We start from the raw sequence: 21422 nt of genomic DNA on the forward strand, positions 1-21422 counted from the left end.
GCATATAAAACCATTGTTAGATGTGTCCATTTAATCAACACCCGACTATTTAGCGTTCACCCTTTAGACTACACACTATGTAAAACTCTAAATGATAATATGGGTTTTAATATTATTGTGTAGCATGTGCAGCAACGTAGTTGCCTCAAGAGAACATCAAAGTAGAAAAGAAAAAAATCTGAAAAGCTATAATTTGGTATTTGTAACCTATATAGTCCTTATGGCGGTTATCTTAAAAATTATATTGTCTCCATTATGGGCTATAAGAGCATGCCGCCACTTGCCACCTTGGAGTCGTCTTGGAATTTAAATATTGAGCAATTTATCAAGACCAAAAGGGTACCTATGCAAAAGGTGGAGAGATAATGCGTGGACACGTATTGCCTTGTGAAAGCGAGAGGAAAGAGAAGCAGATGGTGATGGTAGGCAGCCGGTTGCCCGGTTGCGGCACGGTTCGGTCCGCTGACGCTTCTCTGGCGCTGCCAGGCCCACACACAGGCCACGATTTTTTGCCCTTTCGAAACAAAGTTTAACGCTAGTCGGTGGTAGCAATCTTAACACGTCCGAGTGAAGGAGCATACAAAATGGTACCCGTATGTTTTTTTTTAAGCACCCAGAGCACTAGAGAGTCATGTAAAATTTTTGGGCGCGTACGTTGACTGGACTCAATACAGACGAGGCTGTCCGAGTAATCTCGAAACGCGTCATACTGAGGACGCACACCACCACACACGCACACACACAGCCCCAGTACCTAGGTGCGGACAGGGGCTCAACCCCCGCCGGTAGGCTCCCATCAGCAGGAGTTACCGCTGGGCCAGAGGCCCATTCGCTACCCGTATGATTACTAGTGTAAAACACAGTATGATCTAGATTCGACCAGTGATGCTGGAGCTATAGTATGGTTTGCAATGCATAGATCTTTAGGGTATGGATTTTTTTTCCTCTCTATATAATTTAGAGTAGGTTCGATAACCTTTTGAGTTAGGAAATTGTTTCTAGGTTATGATCGGTTTCATCTAATTCTATTATTTTATTCCTTGCTATTTGACATCTGGTAGAGCTCGTGAATTTTTCACGCCAAACATAGAAATTTTTCTTAAACAAGTTTACGTTTAGAAACCTAAAAGATACTAAACACATTTAGTGATTCACGAAGTCACCGCCCCCACATATATGTTTTACTGTCAGCAAGGATATCACCTACCACTACATAGGATAAAACATACCTCCGTTCCAAAATAGAAGGAAAAAGTTCAAATTACTCCTCTCATAAACAGACCCTTTAATTATCTCTTGATTCAACTGCACTTATAAACTATATTATTTGATTTAATTTACCTCCTAATACAATTCGTATTTTTTTATTTGTCCACGTACAAGTGGAATCTTAATTTAGAATTTTGCCGGTTTCTACTGGGCATCTCAATGTATATCAAAAATATATTATAAAATTTTCATCATTATTTTTCTAAAATTTTGTATTATAATATTAGTTTATTTTAAATATCATATCCAATCAAAATAATAAAAAAATATATTATGATATCCTCTATAATCACTTTTCAAAAAAATGTCCGCTATAATCGTGCAAAATTTTAAATCAAGCCTTCGCTCGTGCATAGATTAAATAAAAAAGGTAAATTTTATTAAGGGTAAAGTTTAGGAGTACATTGAACCAAGATAAACGTCTGTCTATTGCTCAATTAAAACACAACTGCTCTTAATTTCCGATTTCCCATCAGCGTCTTCTGGATTCTCGCTTAACATCGCGCAGGCGGCATGGTGACGAGCCAACGACGCCACCGTGGCAACCGGCAAGTTCTTCGCTCCTGCAGTCTTGGCCAATCCCAATACTAACATGTAAATCATAATTATCCAGTGCAATTCTTGAATCTCTTACTTCACATGGGAAATTAATTAAGAGTCTGATTTTACGATTTAAATTTGCTAAAACAACCTACTAGAACAAAGAAAGTGTGAAGACACCCACAGTATTTTTAAACTTGCTTTAGGCATGAAGACATTCGCAAAATCCATTTCAGCTTTCACTGGCTAGATGAGCCATCTAGACCTTGCTATTTTGCTATACGTTTTCCAAACCAGATTCGGCTTCACCAGTCGTTGTAGAAAAAGCAAAAAAATAGAGTCTACATGGTATCAAATTCGTGTACCATGATGACATCTATATTTTTACGCTTTTGCCTCGCTCCCGCCCCGCCTCCGTTCCTAACCTTCCGTGCACTGGAGGGCTGCCTCGGCAAGCGCCATAGGATCTCGACCGCCTTCGCGCCCGCCGCCTCCGAACGGCCACCTCCCGTCGGGGGCGTTTATTCGTCGCGCTTTGTGATTGAAATTCATCCAATCGCGGAGCTGAGCGCCTCTGTCGTCCTTCGCCTCCTTTGGCTCCGGCACCGCCCTCCACCGTCGTAACCCTTAACTAATCTCGCCATCGCGGTGTCTGCCTACCCTCGCCGTCTTCTTCTCGCCTTTTCGCCGCCGGCCACCGCCCACCCAGAATCGTACCCTGCCCAGCGGCCCTCTGCCGATCGAACCATTGCCCGCACCCGTCCTCCGCCGCCCCCCGGTCCCCTCCTCTTCTGTAACAGGAGGCGGTCCCGCTTCCCGCTCACCTCCACGCGCGTGGCGGTCCTCCGCGCCGGCTGGCCGGCCCACCTCAGCCAACGCCCAACGCCTGTATAAAGGGCAGGAAAAAAAATCGACTCCCACACGGAGTCGAAGCTACCAATTCCCTCCCAGCGCGCGACACCCAAAAGGGCGGGAAAATTTTCCGCGCACCCGCGCTGCCTTCCCCTGTATAAATTCCCCAATCGCCTCCGCCATTCTTTCCGGTTCCCCATTCCCCCATTCCTCAGTCACCCCCGCCGCCACCGATCCACCACCGCCTCCAGGCAAATGGGCTGCAAGGGCAGGAAGGCTAGGGTTTCCCGCGACGCCGACGCCGACGCCGACGGCAGCGAGGAGGAGGGGGCCGCCGCTCCGGCCGCCACCGGGAGCAAGAGCCTCTACGAGGTAAGGCGCCCTACGAACCCTAGCTGGGATCTCGGCCGACTGCAGGGGGCGGGAGGTTGCGTGCTGGGTTGGGTTTGGTTGCGGTGTTGGTGCGGCGCTCGAATCCTGTGAGGGAGGTTTAGGGTTCGAGGGCGAGAGAGGGCCCTCGCTATGCCTGTTCGGTCAGCTGGATCTGGATTAGTCTTCTTGTAGTGCTGTGTCTGGTTATGATTGAGAAATTTGCAAAAAAGTTTGCAGTCCTAATATTGCAATTTTTTTCGTTATGATTATCCTTGAATTGGCGAATCTTGCTGATTCGCTCGTTTTGGTGTTGGGACCTGAGGAATTGAGACAAAGTGTTTGCCAATTGCAAACTGTTGATTTGCTTGCCTGGTGGATTTGAGTAGTACCAACCATCGGCGGTTTGTCTCTGTCAATTTGATTTGTTTTGCTTTTCCACATGGTGAGCCTGCTGGTAATTTCTGGGTGTTAGTTCACATTGGTAAACAATTGAGTTGTACATATATGCCACTGCTTAATTGAAATAATGATTAAGCATTGGGGATTCAGCAGAACAGGGGAAGGTTAAAGTTGCAATCATGTATAGGGAAACTGTGGGGTTGCCAAGAGAGAATTACACTTACTGGATTTTTTCCTTTTTATTCCCGTAACTATGTTGTCATGCTTTAGTTAGCTCCTTCTTATGCTTATCTTCGAGCTGCATCTATATGACTGTATCCAGTATCCTGCTTTGGGGGAAGTAAGAGGAAGGTATGCAGGTGCAGTTGAGTATTAAGGCAATCAATTGCAATTGAGTATCCTGGATATGAAGATGCTGGCATTTTCTCGTATGCCACCATGTTAATTCAGGGATTAGTACATGAATATGCTGTAGTTAAGTTCAAAATGCTTCTTGTTTGTCTGGTGAACTGTTTTGCTTTCAAATAAAAAAAAGTTTGCCATCTGGTGGACCACACAAGGCCTTGGCCATTTGTGGTTCATGCCTGGCAAATTCGCCCTTTTGTAACCAGAATAATAGAGCTTGCAATCTGTATTTACTTGTATTTGCTGTGTGCTTTCAATTTTTTTTTCTTGATCTGCATTGTCACTTTAGACCTGTAGCTAGTGCTTACTACTTGATTGTACTTAATCATGCATAAAGATGCTGCTCAAAATAAGACCAAGTATACTCATAGTGGAAACGCCCTGAACTGTAATTGATGGGGACTCTTTTGGTACCCGTTTAATATGTATTTTCAAATGTAGAGTCTGTGTTAATGACCTCAAATGAGATAAAGTCCGAACTGTTCTAAGTGCAAATGTAGATATTATTATCACAGATTCACAGTTCAATTTCTCATTGTTCTATTTGCAGATCAGAAGTTACTAATGTAATGTCTTATCTCTTTTCCTTTCTTCGTTTGAAGATCTTAGGGGTTGAGAAGACTGCTTCACAACAAGAAATAAAGAAGGCATATTACAAATTAGCTCTTCGGCTTCACCCAGATAAGAATCCTGGTGATGAGGTAGGATCTCATCCCTAAACTGTGGATATTATCCTACCATAATTTAGTGGCTTGTTTCTCAAGTAGAATGTTATGCAATGCCAGGAAGCCAAAGAAAAGTTTCAGCAGCTGCAGAAGGTGATTTCCATTCTTGGAGATGCAGAAAAGAGGGCGTTATATGATGAGACAGGCATTGCTGATGATGATGTGAGCACCTCTTTTCTAGTACTTGACTTTCTACTTTTTAGATTGAAGCAATATTTTTCTGAACCTATTCTGTCCTCTTAGGCACTGGTTGGAGAAGCTGCAGACAATCTCCAGGAGTACTTCAGAACAATGTACAAGAAGGTATGTTTCCTTCTATATCAATCACAGGCTAATGTTGTCTATGCATTTGCAGTGTTTTACAAATCAATGTCTTAACCATTTTTCCCAGGTCACTGAGGCTGACATTGAAGAATTTGAAGCTAAATATAGAGGATCAGATTCTGAGAAAAAGGACCTGAAGGATCTTTATACAAAATACAAGGGCAACATGAACAGGTGATTTCCGTGAACTAATATCCTTTTGCACTTGATCAATCCATTACTCTGAAGGTTGTGAGCAGGTGCCAAACATCTTGGTTTGTTTTCTATCTTGACATGGTTCCCTTCTATGCAGGCTTTTCTGCTCAATGATTTGCTCAGAACCAAAGCTTGACTCCCACCGTTTCAAGGATATAATCGATGAGGCAATTGCTGAAGGTAAAAAACACTTTTTTGTAGATGCTGCTCTATATTTTCTGATATCATTGATCAATTTCACTCTGTTTCGTTGAGAAAATAATGCCAGTTAATTGCCCAGTTGATGCATGTTTAGTTGTTTACTGAACCTGCTGATTGAAATATCTTTCTAAAACCATTCGCCATGTCCTTTCTATACCAGGTGAGCTGAAATCAACTAAAGCATATGAGAAATGGGCTAAAAAGATCTCCGAGATGGAGCCACCAACAAATCCGTTAGAGAGGAGAGTCAAGTAAGTTGTTACTCCTAGCAGAACACACCTGTCATTTGAACCCTTACCCTTATTTGTTGCTTGCATGTAGCTACCATTTGCTCCCAACTCATTGTTGTTTTGAACTGCCGTGTCAGGAAAAAGAGGAAAACTGAGGAGAACAATCTGGTCCTAGCCATCTCGCAGCGTAGGATGGAGCGTAAAAACCAGTTCAACTCCATCCTCTCATCCATCATGTCCAAGTGCGACCCCAAGGCGAGCAGCTCGGAGCCCACAGAAGAGGAGTTTGAGCAGGCGCGGCAGAGGCTGGAGAGCAAGAGGGCCAAGAAACGCAAATGATGCTGCTGCCAGTCTCCTTGCCCTGTGCGGCTGTGCGGCCAACATCTGGTTGTAGCATCAGGATGTAGCCAAACTGATTGCAAAATACTAGGGTAGATTACCATCTGGGTTTCTTTTCTTCGTCTGAGCTAGTGCAGTAGGTTTGTATGTTTATCGCCATTGCCGGGAGGGAAGCTTAGCTGGAATCTGAAAGTCCGAATTTCGTAGCATCTGCAACTGGATTGGTTATTTTTGTACTGAGCTGCGTGCAAGTCATCTGCTGAATGTCATGCTTGACTCTGACAACTTGGCCCCACATGGTCGCCTCAATGAACAGCAATTGTGAGCCATGGAGTGGTGCCTATAAGGTGGCTAGGCACTTTGACCGCTCTTACAGAGGTATTACCCAAATTGATGGGGTGCCTAGTGTTAAGAGAATACAGATGTGGCATAGTGTGTTACTCCACTCTGCGTTACTCCACTCTGCAACTACGTGGGAGATTGCCATCTGGTTAGCAGAAGATGAACCAAAACTGACATGCTCACTATGCCACCGAGTCAGTTTGCCTGTACCAAGAAATCTTGTTGTTTTCCCTTGTGCGGGCAACTCATCAAGACAAGATATTTCTCTCCGTTGACGCAGGCTACCTGTTCAGGTGTGATCTCCGTGATGGCTCAACATGCCACGCGACTTGTACGATGTCAAGAACGGTACGAGAGCTTTCGCACTGGTGGACTCCCTTTTGTTCACTATATGGTGCCATTTGTGGAATCACTGCTGCGTATCTAATATCGAGTAATAAAAGTTAAATGTTGCCTAGTAATTTCTTTTTTATGGCAATGCTACTTTATTCAAGCAGTCACATAGTGACTGGCCAATAAGTTGTTTATAAAAGATGGAAGGGGATGCATCCAAACGACCGGATGATCCGGGCCCGACCACGATCAACACGAGTTGCAGATCATTGTAATTTCTTGTGCTGCAGATCATTGTAACAAAAGAGATAACATCGCATTAATCTATGGTGTTGTTTTTTATTGTTCTTTAACTCGCAATGTGCTTTAATTTATTATGGTTTGGTTGTTCAACGCGAATTTTATATCATAGTTATGGACTCAACTATAATTATACTTTTCCTTTTTTGCTTTTTAGAAAACTGCAATTATGCATTAGACCTTGAGTTCCACGTACGCAAACCGGCGCCGACAAGATCCACATACGCAAAGTGGCGGCGCTGCCGCGGGCTTCCTAGCTCGACATGCTGCGTCCACGAGTTCCTCGCGCAGGCTGGCCTCCGTGTGCTGCTCAGCGCCGTCGCGTTGTTGCGTTGCTGCAGGGTTCGAGATTCCTACTGCCCGCTGTGGAGCTTGGCACGTGCAGTCGTCGCACTCATGATCCGCGATGAGATCTGCTACGTGTTCCCTTGCTTCTTTGGGTTTTTTCTGTTTTTTTTTTTGCTTTGTTAGTCTATTTTGGAGCTAGATCTCGAGTGTGTTGTGAAATCTGAATCAGCAATCCTTTGGTAAAACATTGAATTTTGATGTAAACTAGTTTTTGAAAGTATACCCATGCTAGCAAGCAACCGATTTGTGTCAATTTTATTCTGTCAGATGAATTTCTTGACATCTCGATCTCCTGGTAGAGTGTGAACTCAAAAGAGAATAATATGTCAATATTCTTTCAATTATAGAAGTGGTCACATGGTTTAATCAATAATGATGATTGATGTGCTTGAAATTTTGATTTCGATACTTCTTTTTTCAGAGGTGTTGTAGTGAGACGTCAAAGTTTCAACTTCGCACACAGCGGGCATTCAGAGTTTTGAGAAGGCACCTTTTGAGAGCTAAGGGCAACTCTTACTTCTACGTACATGTATATTAGAGTTTTCTTTTTTCTGCTTGCTTAAACAGTTGAACTGTGTAAACTTTCAGTGGACTAACCAATGTCACATGAGCTCATAGCCCTCAAAGTCCATCCTGAGTGATGTTGACCTCCACCGTGTGCAGTTGCTTCACTTCTTTGTGTTGCTGGATAAAAAGCTTTGTGTGGAGGTAAATCATAATAAAGTAAAACCGTAAACATATGCAACACAAGCCAGCCAACCAAAACACAATATGGGCAGGCTTACCCAAGTCGGGCCTTGTTGCATCTTTGAAACCAGACTTGGACGACTAGCCAGGCTAGACTTGGTCCAACAACCAAACACACTCTAAGTACATATTGGTAGTATGAATCTCTTTCTCTTGGATACATCTAAAAAATTTCAATGCTCCACTATAATTGTTGCATTACCATTAAATGACATGTATATTAAATTTCCTCCACAAGAATCTCTTGTACTGGTTGTGAGCCGGCCCCAGGTCGGCCTGAGGACCCTTACATGGCCCAGGCAGGTAGTCCCCAGAGGTTACGTCTCCCAGTGTCAGGGCGGGGCCAGGGTTCGGGGATTTTCTCGGTCGGGGAAGCCGAGTCTTCTCTTAGATAATACCGGTGGGGCGGTCTTTCTCCACCCGGCCGAGTTGTAACCAAGCAACAAGCATTGACGTTGTATTACTTTGCGACACTAGACATATCTAGGTTGATGCTACAACTCAGTTAGAGTGAACAAAAAATACTGACATGAGAGGTAAGATCAACATAACTTTGTGACATCGATGCTGATGCTACAGCTCAGTCGTGAAAATAATAGGCAAAATTTACTACAAGACACCGTTATTTAGTGGCTTTTGCAAGAAACCATTAAAAATTATGTCACTGCTGAAAGACATGGAGAAAATAGATCCATTTTCTCAAAGATGACGCCGTCAACAATAATTTAATCAATTTAATTGCAGAGCAACAGGAAATGATAATTGTGCCCCCGCTACCTTATCTTCTCCCACGGGTCCCTTCCTCCTCTGCAGAACCATCACACATGCTACCTTGGTGATATTTTCCCGCAGAAGGAGGTTGGCCTCTTATGTGTTCCTGATGGGTTTCATTTTCTAGTACTAATAATTTCGGATAATTGAGTTTGTTATTGTGCAACTGGACTCATTGTTGCGAAATAAATAGCACTCTCTGTTAATTTTACTATGATTTATGCCATTGTTTGGGTAGGGTGGATCCCAATTTGTCTAAAGGCTTGCTGTTTGTGTAGGTGTGTATGTTAAAATTATTGATGATGCAGTCACGAGTAGTGCGAGGCTTGTAACATTGCTAATATCTTAGATATCATAACACAAATTGGAATAATATGTTAATTGAAATTGATACAAACATAAGCTAGGCTCTAACCAAGTTTAAGAAAGTCTATGAAAAATGCATTCTTATTTATTATCTCTATTTTGTTGACATTTTATTTACACCTATCCACATCCATGAAAGGACACTGGAACTTAAATATCTACAGCTGCAAGAGGATGCTAAAATTTGAATATCTATAGCTGCGAGAGGAACTTAAATATCTACAGCTGCAAAAAGATGCTAGAATTTAAGTATCTACAGCTGCGAGAGGATACTGGAACTTGGAGGGCAGGGGATTTTTGTGTTTGGTGACTTGTTTGAGGTGAAATGTTATTATATAAGCTATAATATTTTCCAGCATATGTACATATATTTGTAATGATTTCTATCAAAGATACACTTTTCTAATGATTTATGAGCAAAAACCACCTTTTATCAATGCAGCAAATTTTGTCAACAAAAAAAGAGTACTAAGAATGCCCTATGAAAAAAAGTATCGTATAGCTTACATTTGTTTGTATGATAGTATCAAATATAAAGATAGGCGTAATAACTTGTCATGAGTTTGGGGAAAAACAATAAGCACACAATAAGTGATAGTGTGTTACTGGACTTATAGCATAAAACATCATGAGTAAGACTAGTATAAAATGCATTGGCAGGCCGGGAGATCCATAGCGGACAGGCGGGGATGGGCAGATGATGTGAGGGCCTGGGTTAGGAAGCACGGTAGGAAGGGAGGGTTCACCAAGCGGAACTGCAAGATCTAGATCGAAACGTGGGAGAGGTTGGACGCTCGACGCCCGCGACGGGCGCGGCCGCAGAGCGGCTTTTTGGGAGGAGCTCCTGCCGCGACCGTGGCTGCGACCGCAGCCACGACCGCCATCGGGTTGGGGGAGGGGGGCTTCGGTCCCGCTTTGCGAAGAACATGGCCGCTTTTTTCTCCGACGGCGGCTTCGGTCCCGCTTTGCGAAGAACATGGCCATTAGGAGTTGTGCTTACATTTTGACTGTGCATGTTTGCTTAGCTTGCAGCTGGGAGGCGCATGTGGTGGTGAGATATTACAGCCAATTGCGTGTTAAAAATCTGGTGAATCGAATGGCATTCAATTCGATCTCGATTACAGCTATCTTTTTTTGTTTATGTTCTATTGGTCAGGTTTTTCATTTTTGGATATTACAGCCACATTGCTGCTCATTTCACTTGTCTGTTGCAGTATCTAGAGTGTGGATGTGGTGTGTGACCTCTGCTTAAAACTGACTTCGAAATGATAGATATTAGTGGAGTGCAAGGGCCTGCTAGGCTTGGTATATTGTCCCAAATTTGTATCTAGTATACTTTTGACCACTTGTATGTATCTGCTTTCTTTTGTCTTATTCGTAAAACTTCTAAGATGATTTGTTGTTCCATTTTTGTGTACACTTGTGTGCCATTCCAGTTAATGCAGTTGAATTTGTTTTTCCTTTTATTTCGGGTTCTTCATGCCGCTCCATTCTTCATTTGGTCTCATAGTGTGAATGGCATACTTGAAAGTAGTTGTATGTGTTTTCTTTTATTTCGGTTTCTTTAAGCCGCTTCATTCTTCATTTAGTGTCATAGTGTAAATGACAGTTGTATTTGTTTTGTTTTATTTTATTTCGGTTTCTTTAAGCCACTTCATTTAGTGTCATAGTGTAAATGGCATATTGGGCAATAGTTGTGTTGTGTTTTCTGAACCCAATGGCATAATTATTTTTTGTTCAGCCCAAGTGGTAAAATATTCTTTCTAGTTTATATAATTCTAAAGATAATGCATGTGCCCCTTCATCACTGTGTGTCCTTCGTGTGGCCCCTTTGCCTTGTGTTTCTACTTTCACGATTCTTTTAGTTAGAAGGGTTAGTTTATTCCCTCAAGTTCTAATTATATATGCGTCCCAGGGGAGCAAAAAAATCACTCTACCTCCAGTGCAAGGGATTAGGGTCCATCTTTTGCAAGCAAGGTATTTTTTCAAGTTTCTTTCCCGATTATAGTTTAAATATGTTATAGTTACATAGAACGATTTTGTTGTATCTTATGTTCTTGCTGGATGTAAATTTTTAGTTTGAGGGGTATAATCAGTCCTCTTTTATTAAATATTTAGTAGCATCTGTTCATATATGCATCTTTGTGGACTTTATTTTTGGTGTATCGACTCATGCCTTTTCTGCTAAGATGTGATGTTCCTTTCTTGGACATTTATCATTTTTTTTGTGTGTGACACTACATTCTGGTAGTTGGAGTTGGACTTTCTTTTTATTTTAATTACAGTGGTCGAATACTGTACTTACCCAGTTACACCCCAAATTTTGGTATATCTTGTGTGTATGGTCACTGTGATTTAAAAAATATGCGTGCAATTTACATCAATCATTTCTTTTATTCATTATGCAGCTACCAGTCTTGCTACTATGCATTTCTATTGCCACTTCTATGTGGTTTTTCTTTTATATGAAATAACTTATAGGATTTCATGTCTTTTCATATTCCACATTGTGTCAACTCTGAATATTTTTAAAAACTCTGGACATGATGTAAATGTTTGTTTTACACTATAAATGTTTGTTTTTTTAGATGTGCTTTTTTCCCTGTTGTCAGCCAAAAAGTAGAACTGTAATGTGTGTTTTCCGGATGTGTTTTTTCTTGTTATCAGCAAAATTATACCTATAAATGTGTATTTTCTTGTTCAGATCTGTGGCTTTTTTCTCGTTATATCGGCCTAGCAATTGTACCTGTAAATGTCTAGGGTAAATGTAACTTTATTATCAGCCAAAAATTGTACAAGTATTTTTTTGTTTATTTGTTGAGATTTTCTTCGTGACAACCGATTGAGATTTTGTTTATCCCTCAGTCGACACCCTAACCTGCTGTGCTTTTGTAACTAAAATCCTAATGAGGCAGGCTTGCAATCTAAAAGTTTGAGTTGACATGGTCTACTTTTCTTCAAAAAAAAAATGAATAACCTTATATGTATTCATTACTGTTAGCTTTCTGTTTAACACCAATTTGCTAATTGTTAATTACTGTTATTATGGATTTTTTTCTTTTCGGATTTGCTCCTTGTATGTTACCTTAGGATCTATTTTTAAACTTGGCTACCATTGCTCCAAGATAGCATCCTCATTGGCAGCTGCATTTCGTTGCCCCATGAGCTTGGACTTCCCTTGTGTAGTTGCACCTTGACCTCCATCTTCATCTGCATGTTGTTTTCTTTCCTCCATGCCAGTGCATTATTACACTGAGAATTTTTTTTTGCATTCAAGCCTAACTATATTATTAATTTTCTTTACCCTTAAGGCAAGCTGAATTGCCCTTACAAGTTGCAGTTCTGAATTTATAGCAAAATAATTCATTTAAATTTTTTTGTGCATTAGCTGAACATACCCAAAGCATTATCTACTCTGTTCTTTGGAAACGAACACTACAAATTATTATGCACAAACAATTCTATGAGAAACATTTGATCCAGGAGGGTGGTCGAACAGAAGCTAATGCAGCGTCAGCTCATTTCAATGGCTTAGGAGGTTTTCTTAGTACTGGGTGTAATGTGCTTCATTAAGAACATTCAGAGGATTTTCTTTTGATAAGTGGGGTACTTATCAGATAAAGTTCATCCAATTTATTTATTATCTTGTTATATATGTTCACCATAGATTCAAAGGATGGTGATCAAGATAGTCTATGCTTAATTAAGTTAGCAATTTTATTTTCTTAAAAACTTAGCTTCCTTAAGATGTTAGCTTGAATCATAGTAGTAGCATATGAGTTTTATGGTAGTCCCTTCTTCCTGTCTCTTTCTGAAGACAACTAATGGAAATGGGGGAATGGCCTCATGTGGAGAGAAAAGTATATGATCTGGAGACAAAATCATAAGAAATTTGTATTAGAGTTACTCATAGCATGACATTGTAATTTTTTTTCTATGTCATTGTAATTTTTTGGTGAATGCTTGACCAAATTGATTAAATCTTTTTTTTGTTATTTGCTATAATTCCTTGTGTTATTGATATCATTTTTGTTTCTTATGGTTTCATGCATTCACAGGTTCATCAATTATGCTCAGAATCTTTATGGACTGCCATTACAGATTAGAGTTGCTCTAGATATAATCATGTTTGAACATCCTCAACATTGATCTCCTTTGTTATTGTTGTGGTCTATCATAGGTAACTTTCTTCTACTTGGTGTAAAGATCGATCTAACAGTCTAGGAGTCTGATTCAACATCTTATACATGTACTTAATATCTCAATTTCCTTTCAGGAAAGTAGAGCCTTTTTCCTGCATTTGTACTTTTCCTTTTGTGATATAACTTGACACAAACTTAGGGAAATTACCTGCTCGATTTTGTTGAAAATTTCACCCATGCATGTAAATTGTAGTTCCTGTTTTTTTTTTAGTTTCACATTTATTTGTAAAGCAATTTATTTCAAATATAACTATGTAGTTCATGTATTTCCTAGAAACATTCAAAACAAAAGAAATACCGGTTGAGTGCTGATGGTTCAAAAATTTAAAAAATCTGGACTCTTTCACAGACACAATATGTTCGAGCTCCAAAATGGACAAAATAACAAAAATCCTTCAATAAGTCCAAACTGGCCTGTGTAACAGCGGAACAAACTTGTTAGCCATTCGAGGCAACAGCCAGGTCAAAAGAACTACGAAGCCCAACAAAAGGGTCCAACAGACATAATGACGGGCTGTTAACTTGATGTGAGCGGAAGTAGATAAAAAAAATCGCAGCACACAACACATCAAAAGCTGACAACGGCTCTGAGCTCTTGATCTAGAATCTAATGGTTGAAATGAGTGACTGATGGATAAGCTAAAAATTAGTCGATTGACGTTGAGACACTCCCGTTACAAAATGTTGAACTAACATTTCAAAAATGTTGAATCAATATTATAAAATATTTAACCAACATTTTTGCCTCATCTTATCCAATGTTGGCGGCCGACGGCGTGCGGCGGAGCAGGCGGCGGTGGCGAAGCAAGCGGTGCAGCAGCGAAGCGGGAGCGGCACAGCGCGCGGCGGCATGTGCGCGCGTGGGGCGGGCCCGCGCAAGCAGCTGGAGGCAGCGCGCGAGAGGGGGCCGGGGGAGAGAGGCAGGAAAGAGAGAGAAGCTAGGGTTAGAGTGGATCCAATGGCTATCATCGTTTGCACGAATCTCAAACACCGGAAGTTAAGTTGCAAAAAAACTTCCGGAAGATGGATAGGTTTTCCGCGCTTTGGGTGCACCCTGTCAGCCGTTCATGGATTGGATGCGCCCATAGGGCTCTAGGTTTCTGTAGCCCGCGTAAGCCCAGGTACGGTGGGCCCCGTGAAACGGGCTGCAGGGTTTAAAGACGGTACAATTAGGCCCCTTTTGGCCCATCTACTAAGGTCTTATTTGGTTTTTTTTTTAAATTGTTCTCGAATGTTCGAATGCCAACTCAATATAGAACTAATTGCATAAGTTGCAATTAGAACACTAGACAAATCTATTAAGTATAATTAATACACGATTAACGAGTGATTATTGTAGCAATTAGTGATCAAATTATAGACTAATTAAGCTTAATAGATTCGTCTCGTGATTAAGTCATGACTTATAAAAATAGTTTTGTAATAAGTTTATATTTAGTGCTTCTAATTTGGTATTTAAACATGCGATGTGAGGGATTTATGATCTAAACTGGAAAAAACGAGGCCTAAGGGTATCTCTAGCAGATTTAGTAAAACTGGATACCTAAATTTGCCTTTAGGTATAGGAGAGAGAAGATTTAGTTATGTTTTTGTGCTTCCGTCCAGCAAATTTGGTATAGCTGTATACTTATAAAGCCTTCTAAAAACACTATCATGCTGCAGGGGTTTTTCGTAAAAGGTCCAAGACACTGAAAAACTATAAAAAATTACATATTTTACCGAGGGCTTTTTTCTGCAAAATGTCACCTACACATAAAAATTCCCTTATTCCTTCTTCACACCGGCCTCCTCTTCCTCTGCCATGACTTCGCTCCTCCGCCACACCGCGCCACTTCGACTCGCGCGACCTCCACGCAACGGCCGACGGGATCACACGACCAGCGGTTGGCGGCCTCGCGGGAGTGGCGATCGGTGGCCGACGCCATGCCGGCATCTCATGGGAGTAGCAGGCGGCGGGAGCGGCGGAACAGCGGTGTGGCCTTGTGGGAGGCGGTAGGCGGCCGGCGCCGTGCCGGCAACTCACGGGAGCAGTAGCCCCGTCGTCGGTCGGCAGGAGTAGCAGCCCCGCGCGTCGGTCGGCGGGTGACGCCGTGCCAGCATCTCAGGGAACGGCGACGCGGAAAGCTCCAACCAGGAGCAGTTGGCCTCTCTTGCCACATGCCTCCAATTTTAGCAATCCAGCCTTTGGTTCGGTATATTGGGTCAATTAGATAATTTGCTAAAAAATTTAGGAATATGTATCCATATACCAAATCTGCTGGATCTATTTTTTTGTGAATTTTAGGTATCTCTAGCCGTTTTTAGGGATAAATATCTATTATACTAAATCTGCTGGAGATGCTCTAAAATAGAAGAAATAAGAGCCGTCGATCTGGAATGGAGGGATAAGATCGTATGCTACAGTGATTCATCCATTCATCTGCGAATGGACAGCCGCTAACGCACCGAAAGTCATCACTACAGTGATTCGCTGACTTGCCTCCACGGGATCTTTTGGCAGGGCTTTTTTACGGCTCCACCGTGTGCTTCACATGAAGTTGCAGCAAATAGATGGGAAAAAACGGCTCCGGGTGTGAAGCCACTTGAGAAGCCGGTCTCATTTTGCACTAGAGCAAGGGAGGAAAAAAATGGCTCATGGTGGCTCCCTCCTTGGCCCAGCGTCCTTCTCTATCTCTACTGATAAAAAGAGGTTAAGCGTCACTTTTTCATCTACACCCCTGTGCGACATCACCATCGCCCCCATTTTGTCCGGCCTCTAGCATACGTGCATCGTCCATTTCAAAATGCACCCCATCAATGGCCAGCAATGGAATCCTGGAGCACTCGCCCCTCCGTCCGCCGCCATCCCCCTCACCCTCCTCGTTCTCTGTCGTGCTGCCAAGGCGATCCGTGGGCCCGCGTGCTCGGCACCCCCTCCTCCCCTGGCGCATTCGGGGCGCGAGTTGCGAGCGGCCTGCATAGCGTAATTCCTTCTTTGTCTGTCGCCATCCCCCTCCTCTCCGACCGTTGCGAGCCGCGGCCCCTCGGTATCCCCCTCACCCTCTCCCCGGGGCTGTCACTAAGGCTGACATTGAAGAATTTGAAGGTAAATACAGAGGGTCAAATTATGAGAAAAAGGACATGAAGGATCTTTACACAAAATAAAAGGGCAACATGACCAGATGATTTCTGTGAACTAGTGTCCTTTTACTCTTGATCAAACCATTGCCCCGAAGGTTGTGAACAGGTGCCAAACACATTTGTTTATTTTCTATCTTGACATAGGTCCCTTCTATGCAGGCTTTTCTGAACAGGTGCCAAACACCTTTGTTTATTTTCTATCTTGACATAGGTCCCTTCTATGCAGGCTTTTCTGCTCAATGATTTGCTCAGAACCAAAGCTTGTGTCCCACCACTTCAAGGCTACAATTAATGAGGCATTTGCTGAAGGTAAAACACTTGTAGATGCTGCTCTGTATTTTCTGATATCATGGATCGATGTCACTCTGTTTCATTGAGACAAGAGTGCCAGCTAATTGCCATGTTTATGCATGTTTGGTGTTTTACTGAACCTGCTGACTAAAATATCTTTCTAAAACCATTTGCCATTCCTTTTTGTACCAGGTGAGCTAAAATCAACTAAAGCGTATGAGAGACGGGCTAAAAAGATCTCCAAGATGGAGCCACCAAAACAAATCCATTGCAGAGAAGAGTGAGGTGAGTTTTTCCTCACTGAACAATCACCTGATGTTGCATGTAGCTACTATTTGCTCCCAACTTTCAGCTTACTAGAACATTCGGCGCGCGATGCGCGCCCTACCATTTGAACAATCAAATGTCAGTAACTATAAGACAATAAAAAATGATAATTAAACTGTATGCACGGTAATACATGCATGGTAATACGAAGTCACATCTGGTAGCAAGCATTCATCAACATGTTAACATGTTAATATAGATGTCTATTTGGCATTTGAATCATAAATATTACAGCACATCCGAGCATGAAGCTATCCTAGCCATCAGATGCCTGTCCGGCATATCAATCATGAACATCACAATACATCCATCACCATGGTTACATCCGAGCTCCAGTTTATCCAAACTGGAACGTGTGATAGTTCTATACTTAATTCAACACTGAGGTTGTGGGTATATACACTAATAATTATCATATCAGCTCCTGTGAGCGGGGTAAATCCAACATACATAGATAGGTCGAGATCGACTCAACTTGTGCAGCCACACACAATCCTTCATGAGTTTGCTGCCTTCAGAACATGTGTGATTGCCAATGGGCATAATGAATCAATATTTGCTACAAAGAATAGAGTAATATAAAAGTAATTCAAGTGCCACTTAGTTATACATATTCAGAAGGTTAGTTTGCTTCTATGTATGTAATAAGAAAAATACTTATCATAATCCAACAAGCATACTGAAAATATTTACTCTTTTGTCGTGGCTAGTTAAAAGCTAAGTAGATCTCAGCGCAGGTGAATTTGAGAGCACGCAAAGCTAAATTTGACGTGCTGCCTATTTCTCTGAAACGGTTGCAGGCAAGGACTTCGTTAACATCCTAAAACATGAGTAGTCTGAATCACAATTGCAGATTAGCAATTATCAATGATAGAAATAATATTCATCTAAGCAGTGTATATATGAGTGTACAAGCTTAAATCTATTTTATCAGAGTAATGCTCTCTGATCAGAAAAGGTTCAGACTGCTTCTTCTCTATAGCATAAGAGCATGCTGGAAATCAGAGTCTTTAAATGCTATCTCCTTCTTAAGGAGAAGAAAAACTATAATTAATCTTTGACCACTGAATCATGAAACGGTCTAATTCTATTTCTATTCATGGAATAAAAAAGCTTTGACTGGCATAATTAATCTAGGCAGTTGGGTATTCTATCTTGTCATGAATGGGTATTCTCAGCAGTTGGCACTATTTTGAAACAAACAACAGAAATCAAATTCAGTAAGAACTCATGAAGTTGATGTAACTAATATTTTGTGAAATAGTTATGTTAAAATGTAAGGACTCAATCACTTGAGAACTATGTTATAGCAGTCAGAGGTGACAGTACAAGATAATGCGAATCATTTTAAATAGAGTTTCACAAGCTTATATGAATCATTTTAAAATAGAGTTTCACAAATGGCATTGCGGATTCAATAAAGATATCACCTCCTTTCCTATGCTCCATCTATCCAGTCTGCAGCATAATATATACTTAGAATATACAACTCCCTTCCAAAACTGTAAATGATTTCAGAAATAGAAAAGGACGGTTGAACATCCATTCATCATACTATCACGAGTACGCATGACTACCAGATATTCTTAATGCTCGTGCTTCACTTCTCATTTATGTGGATAATCAGTGTACGTGTGATCCTGCTATAACTTCAATTCACTCTCAAAAGAAATTTTGACCTCCATACATCATACACTGTGGGAAAGCACATTTTAGATAAAAAGTGATATGAGCAGATCTCGGGGCAAAATAATAATGGAGAGAAAGGGGATGTGGATTACGACTCATGAGGAAGCACTTGTGGTGTGATTGCGGGCTGGGAATTTGGGGGAAATCACTTGCTATCTGCAAAATCATGTCTTCAATCAAGCACCCACGGCAAAGCACAAATAAATCTCACAAGATTTGCATCCATTGTCTACCAAATTAACTGAGAGGTGGGGACCGGGGGAAATCACTCACCTATTTCTTGCACATGGCACTGATCGATCAACACCTACATAGAACAGAGGAGATATTAGAGGAGGCCAGGAAGGGGAAGATCCGGAGAGAGGATACGGATGAGCTTGGCCTCACCTGCGAGAACAGTAGACGGAGCCAAAGGAGTTGCAGCGGAGGTGACCTACTGATGCCAGCCGCGAGCGCCTTCTTCGACGAGGACGACCTCGGTGCGCAGCGGCGGCGGAGAGGGGCGATGGAGGCAAGCGGGGAGGAAGAAGGGGAGGGGAGGTGGTGACGAGGAGGCAGAGAGAGAGAAGACGGCGGCGGTAAGCATGGGACACCATAGCCGGAACCGATCCATGCGCCGCCCTCTCGCCGTCGGCCAGGACCGACCCACCGCGACGCGCCCCCGTGGCCTTGCGTTCCTGCCACTCCAGGCTGCAGCGGCCCGTGCTGCGTCCGAGCTGGGCTGTCGTGCTCGCCGAAGCACCGGCGTCGACCGGACCGTGCTGCATCGGCGTCCAAGCTCGGGGTGGTGCAGGAGATCCTAGGCGTTGACGCCTTGTACCCAGCTCAAGAGCGCCAGGTTGATGTCGGGCAGACGAGGGGTGGCATGGTGAAGCTTCGTGGTAGATCCGGGCGGAGGAAGGGGGCGCCGCTGCCCCCGCGCCGGATCTGGATCCCGCGGGAGCGGTCGGGGCGGCAGAGGCAGACGGAGAGGGAGAAGAGGAGTGGAGGTGGCGGCAGAGATCCAGAGAGCTGGGAGAGAGAGGGCGGCGGGGAGGAGGGTGAGGGAGAGAGTAGAGTTGGGGTGCGGGAGGGGGGTTTCGCAAATGTGCCTCGCGCGGTGAATTTTTCCTTCTTCGGGTTGAATTAAATTGTAATACAAGGATCTATAGAAAAAAATATATGAACGTGGTTTCTGATAATATTTGACGTGATGCCCTAAGTTGCAATTTGTAAAAAAATGGAAGGTTTTTTTGAAAAATAGCCGAAGCTCGCGTGGATTGACACGCGTCTGTTTTTTCCCGTGGAGTGCGGGGAGAGGAGCGTAGGGAAGGAAGTTTTAACCAGTCCGATTCCAACTTGTTTTGCTTATTCTTTCTGATAGATTACTATTTAATCAGTCAATATCAAACCAGCCGAGCGGATTTGTCATTGAACTTCGTGGCAGGAAAAAGAGGGGAAACGAGGAGAATGATCTGATACTAGCCATCTAGCAGCGCAGGGCAGATGAGAAAAACCAGTTCAACTCCATTCTCTCATCCCATCATGTCTAAGTGCGACGCCAATGCGAGCAGCTCGGAGACAACGGAAGAGGAGTTTGAGCAGGCGCAGCAGAGGCTGGAGAGCAAGAGGGCCAAGAAACGCAAGTGATGCTGCCATCAGCCTTGTTGCCCTGTGCGGCTGTGCCGAACCATCCTTTGGTTATAGCATCAGGATATAGCCAAACTGATTGCAAACGACTAGGGTAGATTACCATCTGGGTTTCTTTTCTTCTCCTCTGAGCTAGTAGGTTTGTACATTTATGGCCATTGCCGGGAGGGAAGCTTAGCTGGAATCTAAAAGTCTGAATTTCGTAGCATCAGACAATTGAATTGGTTATTTTGTACCGAGCTGCGTGCAAGTCGTCTGTGATGAATGTTCATGCTTGATACTGACAAGTTGGTCCCACATGGTCCCCTTAGTGAACAGCAATTGTGAGCATGCGGGTCCCCTCAACCCGAATGCTGGACCAGCCGCCCCGCAAAGCTAATGTCCCGCCATTGGAACCCCCACCCCAAAAATGGCAAACCAAGCAGCTGATCACCCGCCGCCGGTAACCACGCGCGCCACCCTATTCCCGGCAATCCACACGGCCCGCCCGCCCGCCAACCGCCGCCCTGGCTTCGCTCGCGGCCGCTCGCGCCCGCGCCCGGGAGCTCGTATAAATCGGCGCCCCGCTCTGGGGCGGCAGAAGCAATTGAGAGATCTCTCACGCCGATCGTCGAGCGAGCAGTCTCCCAATTCCCTCCAATAAAAAAAGACTAATAACACCACCTCGAGCGCCGAGGCAAAGGAGGGCTCCGAGCAAGCGAATCAGCGATGGAGATGAAGAAGGTCCTCTGCGCCGCGCTCGTCGCCGCCGCCTCGGCCACCGCCGTGCTGGCCTCGGCCTCCGAGGCGCCCTCCGAGGCCCCCGCCGGCGCGGTCGGCGCGGCCGGGCCCTCCGCCAGCGGCGCCGCCGCCGGGGCCGTGCCCTTCGCGGGGGCGCTCGTCGCCTCCTTCCTCGCCTACTACCTGCACTGAGCGGGGCGCTCGCTGCCGGCCGCGCGGGCGGAGAAACTTCGCGATGCGATCAATTTGTGTTTGGTTCATCTCATAAGCTGATTTTATTTATTTATTCCTTACGATTGGTTAATTGTATGTTCCGTTGTTTGAATTATCAAGGGCTTGTTCTGTAATTGTGCCTGATCGATGCTAATGATATACCATCCCAATTT

General features: G+C 43.4%; 1 protein-coding gene, 2 long non-coding RNA genes and 1 pseudogene across 3 annotated transcripts; 3 read left to right on the forward strand and 1 right to left on the reverse strand.

The window, feature by feature from the left end:
* The first annotated feature begins 2266 nt into the window (after window positions 1-2266).
* On the forward strand, window positions 2267-6177 carry LOC120649008 (chaperone protein dnaJ 6-like). The gene is made up of 8 exons (XM_039925673.1): window positions 2267-3033; window positions 4440-4538; window positions 4623-4724; window positions 4806-4865; window positions 4954-5060; window positions 5179-5261; window positions 5443-5533; window positions 5650-6177. The coding sequence occupies exons 1-8, from the start codon at window positions 2917-2919 to the stop codon at window positions 5849-5851; spliced, it is 861 nt and encodes a 286-aa protein (XP_039781607.1). The 5' UTR covers window positions 2267-2916; the 3' UTR covers window positions 5852-6177.
* A 3843-nt stretch (window positions 6178-10020) lies between these two features.
* Window positions 10021-13346, forward strand: LOC120649035. Its single transcript, XR_005665154.1, has 2 exons — window positions 10021-11035; window positions 13117-13346. It is a non-coding gene; the product is annotated as an uncharacterized LOC120649035 (long non-coding RNA).
* Window positions 13347-15183: 1837 nt separating this feature from the next.
* On the forward strand, window positions 15184-20318 carry LOC120652257 (annotated as a pseudogene).
* LOC120649028 lies at window positions 17157-19735 on the reverse strand. Its single transcript, XR_005665150.1, has 3 exons — window positions 19075-19735; window positions 18961-18994; window positions 17157-18843 (listed from the first exon to the last, which is right to left on the reverse strand). It is a non-coding gene; the product is annotated as an uncharacterized LOC120649028 (long non-coding RNA).
* Window positions 20319-21422: the final 1104 nt, after the last annotated feature.

The sequence above is a fragment of the Panicum virgatum genome, chromosome 1K (assembly GCF_016808335.1).
Source record: "Panicum virgatum strain AP13 chromosome 1K, P.virgatum_v5, whole genome shotgun sequence".
In the NCBI taxonomy this organism is placed as follows: domain Eukaryota; kingdom Viridiplantae; phylum Streptophyta; class Magnoliopsida; order Poales; family Poaceae; genus Panicum; species Panicum virgatum.

Excerpts from the sequence above, each read along its gene's own strand:
- LOC120649008 (XM_039925673.1), top strand. The coding sequence starts at position 2,917 with ATGGGCTGCAAGGGCAGGAAGGCTAGGGTTTCCCGCGACGCCGACGCC. Across the intron at positions 4,725-4,805 it reads CAGGCATTGCTGATGATGAT|GCACTGGTTGGAGAAGCTGC; the intron begins GTGAGCACCTCT and ends CTGTCCTCTTAG. Across the intron at positions 5,061-5,178 it reads TACAAGGGCAACATGAACAG|GCTTTTCTGCTCAATGATTT; the intron begins GTGATTTCCGTG and ends CCTTCTATGCAG.